We start from the raw sequence: 16,792 nt of genomic DNA on the forward strand, positions 1-16,792 counted from the left end.
TTTTTCGAGATTTCACAGATGCTCACTGTTCTCTCAGGACCTGGAATGTAAATGCTCTGGAATAAAACACTTAAAATTCTATCATAAAGGATGGGGGCTCCCCTGCACTGTACCCTCTCCATGGGCTGTGGTCCCTTTAGCAATGTCCATTCAACTCTTTTCCATCCAAGTATTATTTCCTGGCAGAAGAGACTGGAGAAAAATTGTTCTGAAGCCATTCTGTTTTTTTCATGTCATTCATCAACATTACACCAACCAGGCCTGGCCTTTCCATGAGCCCCTGTAACATGGAAAACATACACACCCTTTCATTCATTTGCCCATTTTTTTATCTTTTTTTTTTTTAAACATCTTTATTGAAGTATAATTGCCTTACAATGGTGTGTTAGCTTCTGCTTTATAACAAAGTGAATCAGTTATACATATACAATATGTTCCCATATCTCTTCCCTCTTGCATCTCCCTCCCTCCCATCCTCCCCATCCCACCCCTCTAGGTGGTCACAAAGCACCGAGCTGATCTCCCTGTGCTATGCGGCTGCTTCCCACTAGCTATCTCTTTTACATTTGGTAGTGTATATATGTCCATGACACTCTCTCACCCTGTCACATCTCACCCCACCCCCTCCCCATATCCTCAAGTCCATTCTCTAGTAGGTCTGTGTCTTTATTCCCGTCTTGCCACTAGGTTCTTCATGACCTTTTTTTTTTTTCCCTTAGATTCCGTATATATGTGTTAGCATACTGTATTTGTTTTTCTCTTTCTGACTTACTTCACTCTGTATGACAGACTCTAACTCCATCCACCTCATTACAAATACCTCCATTTCATTTCTTTTTATGGCTGAGTAATATTCCATTGTATATATGTGCCACATCTTCTTTACCCATTCATCTGTCGATGGACATTTAGGTTGCTTCCATGCCCTGGCTATTGTAGATAGAGCTGCAATGAACATTTTGGTACATGACTCTTTTTGAACTATGATTTTCTCAGGGTATATGCCCAGTAGTGGGATTGCTGGGTCGTATGGTAGTTCTATTTTTAGTTTTTTAAGGAACCTCCATACTGTTCTCCATAGTGGCTGTATCAATTTACATTCCCACGAACAGCGCAAGAGTGTTCCCTTTCCTCCACACCCTCTCCAGCATTTATTGTTTCTAGATTTTTTGATGATGGCCATTCTGACCGGTATGAGATGATATCTCATTGTAGTTTTTTTTTTTTTTTTTAATTTATTTATTTTTGGCTGTGTTGGGTCTTCGTTTCTGTGCGAGGGCTTTCTCCAGTTGCGGCAAGTGGGGTCCACTCTTCATCGCGGTGCGCGGGCCTCTCACTATCGCGGCCTCTCTTGTTGCGGAGCACAGGCTCCAGACTCTCAGGCTCAGTAATTGTGGCTCACGGGCCCAGTTGCTCCGTGGCATGTGGGATCTTCCCAGACCGGGGCTCGAACCCGTCTCCCCTGCATTGGCAGGCAGATTCTCAACCACTGCGCCACCAGGGAAGCCCCTCATTGTAGTTTTGATTTGCATTTCTCTAATGATTAATGATGTTGAGCATTCTTTCATGTGTCTGTTGGCAATCTGTATATCTTCTTTGGAGAAATGTCTATTTAGGTCTTCTGCCCATTTTTGGATTGGGTTGTTCGTTTTTTTGTTATTGAGCTGCATGAGCTGCTTGTAAATCTTCGAGATTAATCCTTTGTCAGTTGCTTCATTTGCAAATATTTTCTCCCATTCTGATGGTTGTCTTTTGGTCTTGTTTATGGTTTCCTTTGCTGTGCAAAAGCTTTTAAGTTTCATTAGGTCCCATTTGTTTATTTGTGTTCTTATTTCCATTTCTCTGGGAGCTGGGTCAAAAAGAATCTTGCTGTGATGTATGTCATAGAGTGTTCTGCCTATGTTTTCCTCTAAGAGTTTGATAGTGTCTGGCCTTACACTTAGGTCTTTAATCCATTTTGAGTTTATTTTTGTGCATGGTGTCAGGGAGTGTTCTAATTTCATACTTTTACATGTATCCGTCCAATTTTCCCAGCACCACTTATTGAAGAGGCTGTCTTTTCTCCACTGTATTTGCTTGCCTCCTTTATCAAAGATAAGGTGACCATATGTGCGTGGGTTTATCTCTGGGCTTTCTATCCTGTTCCATTGATCTATATTTCTGTTTTTGTACCAGTACCAAACTGTCTTGATTACTGTAGCTTTGTAATATAGTCTGAAGTCAGGGAGACTGATTCCCCCAGCTCCATTTTTCGTTCTCAAGATTGCTTTGGCTATTCGAGGTCTTTTGTGTTTCCATACAAATTGTGAAATTTTTTGTTCTAGTTCTGTGAAAAATGCCAGTGGTAGTTTGATAGGGATTGCATTGAATCTGTAGATTGCTTTGGGTAGTAGAGTCATTTTCACAATGTTGATTCTTCCAATCCAGGAACATGGTATATCTCTCCATCTATTTGTATCATCTTTAATTTCTTTCATCAGTGTCTTATAATTTTCTGCATACAGGTCTTTTGTCTCCTTAGGTAGGTTTATTCCTAGATATTTTATTCTTTTTGTTGCAATGGTAAACAGGAGTGTTTTCTTAATTTCACTTTCAGATTTTTCGTCATTAGTGTATAGAAATGCAAGAGATTTCTGTGCATTAATTTTGTATCCTGCTACTTTACCAAATTCATTGATTAGCTCTAGGAGTTTTCTGGTAGCATCTTTAGGATTCTCTATGTATAGTATCATGTCATCTGCAAACAGTGACAGCTTTACTTCTTCTTTTCCGATTTGGATTCCTTTTATTTCTTTGTCTTCTCTGATTGCTGTGGCTAACAATTCCAAAACTATGTTGAGTAATAGTGGTGAGAGTGGGCATCCTTGTCTTGTTCCTGATCTTAGTGGAAATGGTTTCAGTTTTTCACCATTGAGGACAATGTTGGCTGTGGGTTTGTCATATATGGCCTTTATTATGTTGAGGAAAGTTCCCTCTATGCCTACTCTCTGCAGGGCTTTTATCATAAATGGGTGTTGAATTTTGTCGAAAGCTTTCTCTGCATCTATTGAGATGATCATATGGTTTTTCTCCTTCAATTTGTTAATATGGTGTATCACATTGATTGATTTGCGTATATTGAAGAATCCTTGCATTCCTGGGATAAACCCCACTTGATCATGGTGTATGATCCTTTTAATGTGCTGTTGGATTCTGTTTGCTAGTATTTTCTTGAGGATTTTTGCATCTATGTTCATCAGTGATATTGGCCTGTAGTTTTCTTTCTTTGTGACATCTTTGTCTGGTTTTGGTATCAGGGTGATGGTGGCCTCGTAGAATGAGTTTGGGAGTGTTCCTCCCTCTGCAATATTTTGGAAGAGTTTGAGAAGGATAGGTGTTAGCTCTTCTCTAAATGTTTGATAGAATTCACCTGTGAAGCCATCTGGTCCTGGGCTTTTGTTTGTTGGAAGGTTTTTAATCACAGTTTCAATTTCAGTGCTTGTGATTGGTCTGTTCATATTTTCTATTTCTTCCTGGTTCAGTCTCGGCAGTTTGTGCATTTCTAAGAATCTGTCCGTTTCTTCCAGGTTGTCCATTTTATTGGCATAGAGTTGCTTGTAGTAATCTCTCATGATCTTTTGTATTTCTGCAGTGTCAGTGGTTACTTCTCCTTTTTCATTTCTCATTTGCCCATTTTTAATTTTTAACCCTTTGCTCTTTGTTGTTGGATTTTTGTTGTTGTTTTGGGTTTTGTTTGTGGCAAGCCTGAGCTCATTTGGGACTCTAGACTGTCTCTGTCACACTTTTAATATTCCATTTTTGGTTATGGGACCTTCTTTTTATATTTTATGTCTCTCATCTGAGAGCTTCCTGTGCAAACTATGCCAGTTTCTTATATTACCTGGCCCTCTCCCATTTTTTTTTTTCTTTATAGCTTGTTGGGATCATCTGCAGCTGCACAGTTAGAATTACATTTTCAGAGCTTCTTACTTTCCTGAACTGTTTTCATCTTCCAGAGTCTCATGCCATGGAACTACACCTTATCCTTTTTGAACATTTCAATATTTACTCTCTCAAAGTCATACTCCTCTTTCTGGCTATCACTTGGTCCTTGTCTTCCAAGGGACTCATCACTTCTACCTGCCAATAAATTTCTCCTCAGGGTCAGAATTTGGTCCAGAGTAGCAATTCATGCCGTCAGAACCTCTATCCCCGGAAGATGAAATTGTCAGCAAGGCAAGACAAAAACCTTATCATATGCTCTGCTTTTGGCTGAATGAGACTTCTGGCAAGTGTGAGGAAGTTGAGGATCCCCATCAGCATGGGGACTGACCACTCCAAGTGGTTGTCAGATGAAAATAACCAGTGCATTCTTCAAAATAAAGTTGGGGACCCTTGCAATTCTCTCATTTGGCTCTACTTAGTAACTGCCTTGGTTCTGAGCCCTGGAAGACTTGAAACCATCTGGTCTCAGTGCTGAGAATTGCTCTGTTTTTGGACAACTCTTCTCAACATCTCTCCACTCTGACACCAGGCATGTGCTCTTAGGTACATTAACAGATTACCAAATGATGCCAGCTAGAGATGGCCACAGGAGCATGAGCTGCCCAGCACATGGAAGGGAGAGCTCAGAACTTTTAGAGAAAAACACCTTTTCCTGCTCTCTTGCTTCTGCTGCAAAGACAGATTCTCTTTTCTGTGTCAAAAGTTGTAGAATCTCTTTCTCTGTTTTTTATTTAGAGGCATTTTCAAATGGCAGGTAATGAAGGAAGGTTAGTTACAGGTTTGGGATGTTTAGAAGAGAGTAACCACATATCTGTTCTACCTGCTCCTATTCTCTCCCCCTAATCTATTCTCAGATTCATCTTTTTGTCCCTAATGTCTTCCAATCTGCTTCTAGACTAACATTCTTAAAAGATGGCTTTCTCATGCCATGCTTCTCATGCTGTTCAGAATCTATCAATGGATTCTCAGGCTTGTAGGATAAAAGTCAGTGTCCGTAACCTGACATTCAAACCCTGCTATACCAATGAGTGAACAAAAGAACGATTACTTGTTGAGTATCTTATAGTGGACAATTGCATTTACATTAGTTCATTCAGTTCTCACAACAATCATGTGAAACAAGAATCATTAGCCCATTTCATAGATGGAGGGAACTTGGACCCACCACAAATTAAAAGATTGAACAAAAAGCCCACGGCCAAACAACGGTAGAGCCAAGAGTTCTCACTTTTGTTCCTCCTCACCACACTGCCTCTCCCCTGCCCAAGTACAACTCCATCACTCCCGGATAAGAATCCTTACTTCTTTTCATGCCTTGTTTACTCCACTTAGACCTTGCCTCTCCTTTGACTGTTCAAATCTTTCCTATCTTTCAAGACTTAGCCCAATTTCCACCTCCTCCACGATGTTACCTTTAGCTACCTGAGCCCCTGAATTCCCACTGTACTTAAAGTCTGTATTATGAGTTGCTGGATGCAACTCTCTAAGGGTGTAAACAGGTAAGTCTCCAAAGATGGGGTCCAAAACTTATGCAGCTACTGTGTCCTTTGTGGAACCTAGCAAAGAGGTAGGTGCAAAAGAGATTTGGAACATCATTGCATTGCACTGGATTGAATTAATTTTAATTGAATAATATAAGGAAATAGTTATAGAAGAGATCCCCTGGGGAGTTGAATTTCAGAATCTCAGATTTTCATTGGTTGAATCCCAAAATGTGTTAAAAGGCAACAATAACCACAATGGAATGGGGTGCTTTCACAAGTTACCTTATCCATATTGTCTTGCTAAATATGTCTTTGAATTATTTGTACCTCTTAGAGCAAGATCGGTGTGATTATTATGGTTGTAAGAAAAAGGATGCACAAGATGACTGCGCCAGTGGTTTACTATGTCAGTGCAAACCGGGGCTGCAGAGACCGAGACCACAGATCCCTCTGTGTGTTGGTAAGTGTTCCACCTGCTTCTAAATGTTCTTCATGCCTCCTCCACTCTCTCCTTTTGCATTTGCAAAGTACACACTTTCCTGCTCAGGTTTCCATGTGCATTTCAGAGTCCGAGGGATGTGAATTTTGGCTTTAGTCCTGTGGGCCTGGATAGGGCCTTGGCTAAGAGCTGGTGAGGAGGCCCACGTGCCACTTCACAGGGCGCACGTCAAGTGCAGAGCCACTGAGCACCTTGTTTTACCCAGAAAAAGCAACGTGAAAAAATTGTATTCTGTGATGTGTCACTTTGGTGTTGAAGGGGTTGTTTCTGAAAATTACCCAGAAATCACTCTCTTTTGAAGCTTTGGATCCAAAGTGTCCTGGTAACTGCAACACAGAGAACAAGAAGCAATGCCTAGTGAAGAACAGCAGGGAAGCTAAATGTGTGTGCCTGCCAGGCTACAAGGAAGATAATCGTGGGATCTGTCAACCGTAAGAGAAATCACTCCTTTTTCATCTTGTCATAGCTGAAGCTAGGCAAAAAGGATAGCGCTTGTCACATATGTGTGAGTTTAGGGTCTGGAAGTTGGTTCGCTGGCATAAGTTGGTAGGTACAGAGCATCACCATCACCACCATCATCATCATCATCAGTTTCTGAACATTCTCCGTGTGCTGGGAACCACAGCAGGTAATGCTTCTCATACAACAACAGTCAGGAATGTATTTATTCCCCATTTTCAAGTGAGGAAACTGAAGCTCGGAGAATATAAATGACATGTCCCCACTCACAGGGCAGCAAATAAATGGCCGAGGCAGGTGGTCTCGCAGCCCGAGGGGGTCCCACTAAGCTCCATGCCTCTGGGACTCGGCTTCGCCCAAACTGCTGAATCCTCCTGGCGCTCAGAAGATGGAGCATTCAGTTGCTAGCAAATAGAACCACACGGGATTGTGTACCCCCTCAACCTTCCAGAGTGCCATGAAAGGCGCTCACCTGGAAGAATGGGAGCGTAAGGAAGAAAAGAGAAAGGGGAGACAGAACGGGGAGGAGAGAATGAAAGAAAGATGCAAGGAAGACATGGAGGTTGGGTGGGAACTCTGACCTGCTCCCACAAGGCTCCTTACCATGGTCTCCTACTCCTTGTATTTTAGGTGTGCGTTTGGCTACAGCGGAGTTGATTGTGAAGACTGTGAGTAGAAGAGTCTTGCTTTGTTAATAAGCTTCTAAGAAACAGACATTGACCACATTCAAAATTCTGTCCAGTTCCCCAAAGTCTCTGGCTTGTTTCATAAAGAGAGAGAAAATCTACCTGGGAGTTTGTCTTCTGGGTCAGGCCACTCCATGCTCACACTTAGGTTGTGGGCAGAGCCTCTCTGTTATGGGAAATAATAGAACTCAGCCCAAGAGGTGGGCTGGTGCCTCTGGACTTGTCCCAGGCCAAAGAAGGTTGTCCCAACATTATATTCATTTCCTACATTAGATTAAATATGCATTGTCTGTTACTAAAAAGGATAAAGACCAGTATATTCCAAAAATGTTTATGTTCACAGTAGAGCAGAACTAGAAACCAGACGTTCAAATACTCAAATCATCTTTTTGTCTCAGAGCTATTTACTAATTTGGGATGTGTTGTCATAAATTCAGTTGCTTGGTTCCCTCCCAGGCCCTACCCCCACCAGATTGGGACAATACTAACTGTATATTTTAAATGATTTCATATTTTAAATTTTATATAATGAACTAAAAGATCAATGATCCAAGATGAAGGGAGTATTCCTGTTAGCCTCCCAGCCAGCCACAAAGTTAGTGATAAGAAATGCTTTTAATTTCTACTGTATTTTGTTGTAAGGCTGGATTTGTTAAGACATTTCTTTCTTCTGGGCTTTCAGTGTCTACACCTATAAAATGAGAAGTTTGGATCAGCTAACCTTTGAGGGATTTTCCAGACTTAATAGTCGATGACCCCTTGCATCCTGGTTAGAGGTGGCATATATGGCAGTCATGTAGCAGAAAGAATCAAAGGGATCTAGAGCAGCACTGTCCAATAGAAATGTAACACGAGCTTCAGATTTAATTTCAGATTTTAAAAGCTCTAAGTAAAATTTAAAAAGTAAAGAGGAATAGGTGAAATTGATTTTAATAACATTTTATTTCATTCAACATATAGAAAATAATATCATTTCAATAGGCAATCAATACAAGCATGATTAATGAGATATTTTACATTTTTTTATACTGTGTGTTTGAAATCTGCTGTGTATGTTAAAATTGCACTTACATGCCACCCCATAGCCATATTTCAAGTGCTCAAGAGCGTTAAACAAGCAGATCTAGAGGAGAGTGGGTGGTAATGAACCTCCAGACTCTTCCCTCATCAATTCCATCAAGCTCCTCTGTTAGTGACAAATTTAACTCCAACCTAGTTCCCCTGGTTTATCAGCAAAGTCCGTTATGGCAGGCAGGCAAAGGCAGCAGAGGTAAGGAGGTAGTGTGGACCTCTGATGAGATCTCACCCCCCACAAAGCCCAGGAAGGTCCTGCCACCATGGCCTCCTCTGTGCTATGGACTTCTTTTATCTGGCAAGGTTGCCTCTTTTGATTGGGTTCTGAAGACACAGTTGGGGGTGGGCAGATAGAGGGCTAAAGGAGGTGAGCCACCCACCCATCCTGGTCCTGGAAGAGGGTCAGAAACCAGAGCCCAATTGTCCTCTTGGCCAGGAACCACTGGGAACACACGTACCTGTGCAGTAGACAGTGGGAGTCTGCTTGGGGGAAGCCGTTCCTACTCTTCTCTTTTCCCTTTCAGCATTTCAGCTGATCCTCACGATCGTGGGCACCGTTGCTGGCATCCTCTTTCTCGGCATGGTGATTGCACTCATCTTCTCAGTGAGGTACGGGGTGAAGTGTCCCTTTCCTGGGGCACAGTGCCACTGGCATTACACTCTGGTTTCCAAACACGCCCAGCCTTTCCTGGGCAAGAGAAGAAAAATAGGGCGAGGCCTCTCTAATACCATTGCCCTTGTTGTCTTACCTGAATTTTCTTCTGATTCTATAAGCTACACATGATCACTGAAGAAAATAGAAAATGTGTAAAGGAGCAGACTAAAAAGTCATCCACAAAACCCACCACCCTGAAGCAACCAACATTTTGGCATACATCCTTCCAGGTTTTTCGCTACTTTTTAAAATGATGTTATATATGTAATTTAGTATCTTTTGTGCTTTAAAATTTTTTTTGTTGAGGTTTGTTTTTGCTTAATACTATAAAGTGACATAGCAACCATTTTCTGATGTCATTAAAAACTCTTTTGAGAGTTCAGGTTTTTTTTTTTTTTGAGCACAAGCCACCCATTCTCCTTGCTTGGCCCTGCAATAAACCTTTATCTGCTCAAAAACAAAACAAAACAAAACAAAACACTCTTTTGTTAGCAGTATTTAACTCCACTGATGTTGTCAGATATAATTTTCATTAAGTCACTCCCCTGCCCAGGACCTCGCTGCAAATAGCCTAACGTCCACCTCAACTGAGCCGCCTGGGTTTTAAGTAGAAACGTTATCTCTGCATGGCCTTTTCTCAGCTTGTGCCTTAAGTGACCTTCTTAAAAATTAAGTAGGGTCCATTCATTTATTCTACAAACATTTAGATAAAGTTCCCTCCATTAATAGAGATGGAATACTATCATCTACTCCATTCTAAATGTGCCAAGTGAGGAACCACTCTGATTTTAAAAAAAGCTACTTTTTGAAAATTACCTTTAGCTAATATCTTATATTTTGGCAAAATAGGTTTTTTTGCACTGTAATGTGAGAGGATAGAGTTTACATTCCTAAAATATTTTGTTTCTTTTTTTTTTCTTCTTTTACTCCATTTTGATATTAACTCTTCCCCAGAGACTTGATTATAAGGATGCCAAGCTGGGAACTGAGAACACGACTTCCCCTTTTCCAGGGGTGGGGGTATGGGGGACAGGACATTTCGACTCTGGAGCAAGGCTGCTTCCTCCACAGTGGACCGGCTCACCGCCCCAGTCTCCAGGGTCCTCAGGGACTGTGATAGAGCTTGTGCCCCTTGAGAGCCTCGGTTCTCGGTTCCCCTTCCTGCTGCAGAGCCCCATTTGCTCTTTGCTCAGCCACAGATTCATGACTCTTGGGAGCTCTCCAAGAATTATAATTTCTTGCCCATTCCAAAGGGAAGGAAGCCTCTTGTCAGTTACCTTAGATGGGAGTGCTGTCACAGGGCAGGAACTCAGTGGTGGGCTGGGCTGACCATCAGGGTCACCAGGTGAGTGGGTCTTCCTTTCTGACATTCCAGTGTCTGAAAGTCACCCCAGAACTGCCCTGTGGCCATAATAGATGCCTCTGGCCCCATTACCCATATTCTAACAGGGCAGGACTGTCGCTGCAGGCCAGAAGGAGAGAAGGGTCATGATCAGAGTTAATTGGGGGACAGGTGCCTCCCTCACCTGCAAGTCCTCCCACTTGCCTTTGAATGCTTACACCTGAGATCCTTGAGGGCCCACAGAACAACCTGGGAAACTCCTATTTCTCCTTAAGACCTTTATGCCTTGAACTCATTTTATTCATTGAGGTGCTTCTGTAGACATTGACTTTGCCTGAATGAAAAATTGTATCACAAATCATCTTTTTCTTTGACTTTTATTATCATTTCCATAAATAATGCAAAGGCACACTGAAAAATTCTAACATTATTAGCAAAATGTAAATGGGACTGGAGGAATTAGATGGTAATGTTGGATCAGGGTTAACATTCTGGTTTTGATGGTTACATGGAGCTTATGAGGAGACTTAGGGAATCTACACTGAATGAAGTAATGAAGTATTACCAGTAATGGACATCAGGTCTGCAGCTTATTCTTAAATGGTTCAGAAATGTTAACAGTCAGGGAATCTGGGTGATAGATGTATGGGAGCTCTGTGTAATTTTTTTTTTTTTTTTGGTAACTTACATGTAAATTTGAAATTATTTCAAAAATTTAAAACATTTTGAAGAAAGAATATTAACATTTGCTTCAAGGAACTTGCCGCCATTGTCAGATCCTAATTCCTGTTACTGATTACAGATCAAAGAACAAAAGCAGGAATGCAGAAGAAGAGAACTTGATTGAGAACGATTTTCGAAATCTGAAACTGTGGGAGACCGGCTTTAGCAATCTAGGAGCAGATGGGAGCATCTTCCCTAAGATCAGGGTGAACCTACCCAAAGAGAGTCAGCCACAGAATCCCTACATAGTCCAGGGTGGTCTACCCCGCGCAGACTATTAGGTGAGTCTTTGCATGCTTTCTGTTTGCCTTTGCAGAGTGAAATTTCCCAGGGCCGACTTGGGACCTGACTGTTGTATCATCAGCAGCCCTGGCTGCCCAGTAGACTTTTTTTTTTTAATCGAAAGCTATTGAAAATAGCCACCACTTGGTCCCTAACACTGACCATCTATGTGACTTTAGACACACCACTTAATTTCTCTATTCATCTATTTCCTCAGCTATAAAAAAGGAAGCTTAATTCAGATGCCCTTAAGGTCTCCTTAAATTATATGTTTCTTGGGATACAACTCCAGTGGTTGTGATGACAATTCCCAGACTGAAGGGCCTAGGACCTAGGTCAGGCCCGGGGAGGACTGTTGGATGTAAACATGGTTCTGTTTACATGGATCCTTTCCAGCCAGCCCACATGAAGGCAAATCTCTCCTTTCCTCCCCGCCCCACCCCAGACCACAAGGCCACCCGATCAATTTCTAAAGCGACAAGGCAAGTGAGGCTGATAATATTTTCTTTCCCTTGGGAGGACTTTCAAGGCAAGTAGCTTGTCCTTGTTAGATTTGTTTTGGAGAATCGTAGCTGGCATTGCTCAGTGTGACCAAATGAAATGCTGAAAGGAGAAAGCCTGTCAGAGAGGACTCCCTCGGGGAGGAGTGACAAGACAGAAGGAAGAGGAAAAGTGGCCAGAGAAGAGAGAGGGGGAAGAAGAGAGGAAAGGAGAGAAATGACTTGTTTAAAAGAGGAAGAGTGGGGAGAAAGGGAAAGAAGGAGGAGTAAGTTATCCCCAGGAGAGAAGAAAAATAAAGAGGCTGAAAGAGAAGGGGGACCCTGGAGGGTGGTAGAGGGGCCGGGGAAGGGGAGAACAGTATCCCCACTCCCTGTGTGTGAGCTTTGCTTCTGCAGGCGGCCCAGGTGAGCGGGTCATCCTTTGCGGATCTTAACGCACTTTGAATATTCTGGGAAAATCTGACTTATTTTTCGTTTGAAATCCCACGGTTGATTTTACATATCAAGTTTCCTTCAGTCATGGAATCTAAGTGTTCCATGCATGCACGAAGGGATGACTTGCACAAAATGCACCATGTAGGGTCGGACACAGGGTCTAGCCAGCAAGAGCCGAGAATGGACCTCCCTTTGGTCCTACCTGAGGTGAACCTTAACCATGGAACTCATTTCAAACCTCCCTTTCCCCACAGTGGAGCCCTTACTTCAAGTATAACCTCTGAAGAAAGCTCTTTAGTGGCTGAGCAGGCATGGGATTTAGAATCGGACAGACCTGTGTTCACAGCCTGGCCCTTCCTGCTACGAGCTGTGTGATCTCAGACAAGTTATTTGACTTCTCTGGGTTTGTTTTCTCATCTGTGAAATGGTTAAAATGAAGCCTACCTCAGAGGGTAAAGATCAAATAAGTCAAAATGCATAAAGAACACAGCACGATGGGTTCTAATTTGAATAATAGTATTCAAATTGTGTTAATTACAGTAATGTTAATCATTTATGAATCTAAATTTTCTCATATGTTTCTGTTGGAATACTTCTTTTCTAAGAGTTTTTCCCCCTCTCTTTCTCTCTCTCTCGTTTTGTCTAGAACGGTAAAAATTTGGAACCATCCACCCCCTCAACCCAACATATGAGCTTTTATTTTGAGTGTTTCAAAGACTGATGGAGAAGGGAGCAGCCATGAAGATCTGGCCTTTGGTATTTCTCTTCCATCCAGCCTCTCTGAATGGGAGTTGTGACTGTTTGCAATGAATACAGCTTGTTTGCTAACTAAGTACCTATGACATTAAATGCACATAGATGCTATTAGTAAGCATCTATACTTAAGATAGTTGATTTACTCCAATCAGTACAATGGTTAGGTTTGTTTTTCCTGGCCGTGCAACAGTAATCATTCTATCTATCTAGAGGGAAGCTCCCCAGGATTTTTCACTCCTGAAAGAGTCTAGAAGACTGTTGCTTTGAGTTGATACCCTGTAGATAATTGACGTATTCTGGGAGACTCTTACACATCAGCTGTGGACGTCCCAGGAGATGGGAGGAGATACCATCCTTGAAGATGCTCAGGTTCATTCTCTGGCAAGTTAAAACAGGGAAGCTGGGGCTTCCCTGGTGGCGCAGTGGTTAAGAATCCGCCTGCCAATGCAGGGGACACGGGTTCAAGCCCTGGCCCGGGAAGATCCCACATGCCGCGGAGCAACTAAGCCTGTGCGCCACAACTACTGAAGCCCGCGCGCCTAGAGCCCATGCTCCTCAACGAGAGAAGCCACCGCAATGAGAAGCCCGCGCACCGCAGCGAAGAGTGGCCCCCGCTCACTGCAACTAGAGAAAGCCTGCGCACAGCAATGGAGACCCAACACAGCCAAAAATGAAAATAAAAAATAAATAAATTAAAAAAAAAAAAGTGGTGTGTTACACTTTATGTCAAAAGAATGGTATTTTAAAAAAAGAAAAAAAACAGGGAAGCTGCTTCTTTTCCTCAAATGTAGGGATTTCATTACCCTTGAACTGCCAGGAGCTTGTGACCTGGGCTCAAATCAAGAGGACAGATAAAAAGAGACAGGTCTCTTAGCTTTTTGGGAGCAGTTACTGGCAACCCAGGGCCTTCTTAATGTCAACTGGAAGGCCTGAACTAGAAATGTCCTCTGCGGGGGTACATTCTAGAGGTTTTGAAATGCCGGTAGGTAGGGGGGTCAGTGGGGACAAATGTGACCAGGAGTAGGAGGAACAGAGGTAGAAGGAAGCTGGGCTGGTAGGCTGAGTAAGGGAGAAGGTTCCCAGGGCCCACCTTCATCCTCAATGAGCAAATGGGCATTTCCTCTAACTCATGCCCTACCCAAGATTTAGAACCTAGGAGAGGATGTGAAGACAAACCCCCCAGAGCAAGAGTTTGAAGTCACTTTGAAATTGTAGACATTCTGACTGGCTGATGGTGAGTGAGGGAGCTTGTGCTCTGGATCCAAATGTTCAGCCTCGTGATACAGACTCCAGAGGTATTCCACCAAAACCTCAGCCTTCCCTGGGGACAGAGCCTTAGCCGTGGTCACTGACACACACAGCCAAGCATGGGGGCAGCACCTCCGGCACAGCTTTCTTTAATGTTAGTAGTATCCTTGTTTATGTCTAATATCTGGTCTTTTGCAAGTTATTGTTATTTGTTGTTATTATTTGTCCTTGACTGTTAACTATAAACAGTAAGAAATAAAGTGTCTTTAATAGATGGTGTCCTCCCTTGTGTTTGGGACTTTGGGTGATGCACGTAGCAGTTAAATTTCACTTTCAATAGCAAACATGACACATGGTAAACCGAATTGATTAACATCTGCTCATTGGGGGCTGTTGGATTACCCAAGGTAATTTTTTTTTATCATGGAATAGACATTTTTGGCTGCTTCCCCATGCATATCCCACAACTCTTCCATTATGAAGCAACCAAGCATTTTGGGTGGGATTGATCCAACCCCTAGCTCCAAATGTAGGCCTTGGTTGGCCCAAGCCAATCAGTGGAATCCCATGCCCTCTTGCCACAGTGATTGACTTAGCAAGCACATGGCACAAGTGGATACGATTAGAATAAATCTCAAATGTTGGTAGGAGGCTTGGAGGAGGAGAAACTCGTTGTTCTGGAGAGTGGGGTTGAGGATGTGAGGCCTCGAACTGCTTCAGTTTTGCTGAGCTGACACATAGAGGAGGGCAAAGCTGAGAGAACCATGGAAAAATGGAGCTGGTGCTCTGATCAGACCATCCCTGAAGGCTCTGGACTTTACTGTTAGGACAGTTTGAGTAGTTGCTTCTGTTTTTGCAGGTGAGAGCATCCTCACTGATACAGCTTGTGATTACTCTTGTGTTCTCAAGGCTAGCTGGTGAACGTAATAAAAGAAACTCGTATGACCTTTTAATGCCCACAGTAAAAATATTAGTCAGCAATCAATAGGTTAACAGAATTAATGAAGACATAACTTAAAATTGGCTGACCACTGTAACTTGACATCACAGACTCTAGTTCTGACCTGCATGTTACCTTCTTTACATTTGAAGATGATTCTGGATTTAGCGCTAAAAGTAGGCTATTTGAACCTCTTTTCTTTTTTCTTTCTTTTTTTAAAAAAAATATTTATTTATTTATTTATTTGGTTGCACCGGGTCTTAGTTGCAGCAGGTGGGCTCCTTAGTTGCGGTAGGTGGGCTCCTTAGTTGTGGCTCACTGGCTCCTTAGTTGTGGCATGCAAACTTTTAGTTGCAGCATGCCTGTGGGATCTAGTTCCCTGACCAGGGATCAAACCCGGGCCCCCTGCATTGGGAGCGCAGTGTCTTATCCACTGCGCCTCCAGGGAAGTCCCTGAACCTCTTTTCTAAAGAGTCCCTCCTTTCTCGTGCCCCTCTGCACTACACCATGTCAGTTTCCGTCACTTCTCAAAGGTCCTGGGCCATACAAAACTCTGGGTTTCATGGACCAGAGTACATCCATTCTTGGGAGAATTTCATTGCTATTGTTTGAATAAAAATAATGCTCCAAATATGTATATGTGTAATATTTATGAAAATGGCTTTTGCCTCCAAAGTTGCTTTTGATCTTACATAATAGGACGTGTAATTCATTTGCTTCCGCTCACTGGGACCTTTGCAAAGGTTTTCTAACTGACTGTCCTGCAACCTTGGAGGGCTGTCAGAATGAACTTTCTAAGATGTGAATCTGATCATGACACTCCCTTGCTTAAGGCTCTCAGGGGTTCTCCACTGAGAGAATCAAGCTCAGAGATTCAAGCCAGACTCCTTGTGGCTCAAGTGCTCCAGAGTTGCCTCTCCTCCCCCGTCCCCATCCCCCCACCCCCCGCAGTGCACTAACACTGGCATACCTGCTATTCCCTAAACATGCCACCTCCTCCTACTGCCATTTTTTTCTGAATTTTTGAATTCATTTTATTTTATTTTTTTTATACAGCAGGTTCTTATTAGTTATCTATTTTATACTACCTCCATTTTTTTGCCTGTGCTGTGCCCTGCACTTGAAATGCCCCTTTCCTTCAACTGCCTAATAAACATCTCCAACTGTCTAGATCAGCTAAAACACCATCTTTTCTGACCAGCTTTTTTGAATCCTCCCCTTCTCCACACAGCCCTCTCAAGCAGAAGTATCGCCTCTTTCATGTCAGCCGGGTCCTGGAACTCATTTCCCTGGTAAAGAGGTCCTGCATGGTAAGTCTGTGTTTCTTTCTCATCCAGCACAATGCCTGGCATAGAATATTAAATAGTTATGAAACAGTATAAAGCGGGACTCTTCCAGCTCAATCATGAAGGGTATGTTCATTATCTTGATGGTGGTGAAGGTTACCACAGGTATAGCAAAACTTAAAGTACAAACGTTACATATGTACAGTTTATTGTATATATACCTCAATTGAGCTGTTTTTTTTTTTTTTTTAAGTGGGGTGTGGACACTCCTGCGGGAGCCTCTCTGACCTTGAGGGAGGCATCCTCTGGTCACTGCCCTCAGACAGCACAGGAGCACATACATATTCTGCTGATCTCTGCTTCAGCCTGAAGGCTCTCTGAGGTCAGCGTTGGGTAAAACCAGCTGGGGATGGACCATTGCCCCGACAGCAGCAGGTCT

At 42.7% G+C, this 16,792-nt stretch overlaps 1 protein-coding gene across 1 annotated transcript in view; it reads left to right on the plus strand.

Moving 5' to 3' along the window:
• LOC103012581 (mucin-13) overlaps positions 1-13,495 on the plus strand; it is a 37,194-nt gene extending 23,699 nt beyond the window's left edge. The window contains exons 8-13 of the mRNA XM_057544930.1: positions 5,803-5,928; positions 6,269-6,398; positions 7,057-7,094; positions 8,711-8,795; positions 10,986-11,187; positions 12,770-13,495. Coding sequence (XP_057400913.1) covers positions 5,803-5,928; positions 6,269-6,398; positions 7,057-7,094; positions 8,711-8,795; positions 10,986-11,187 — 581 coding nt within the window. The 3' untranslated portion in view covers positions 12,770-13,495. The remainder of the gene's footprint in view (positions 1-5,802; positions 5,929-6,268; positions 6,399-7,056; positions 7,095-8,710; positions 8,796-10,985; positions 11,188-12,769) is intronic.
• Positions 13,496-16,792: the final 3,297 nt, after the last annotated feature.

The sequence above is a fragment of the Balaenoptera acutorostrata genome, chromosome 4 (assembly GCF_949987535.1).
Source record: "Balaenoptera acutorostrata chromosome 4, mBalAcu1.1, whole genome shotgun sequence".
Lineage (NCBI taxonomy): Eukaryota > Metazoa > Chordata > Mammalia > Artiodactyla > Balaenopteridae > Balaenoptera > Balaenoptera acutorostrata.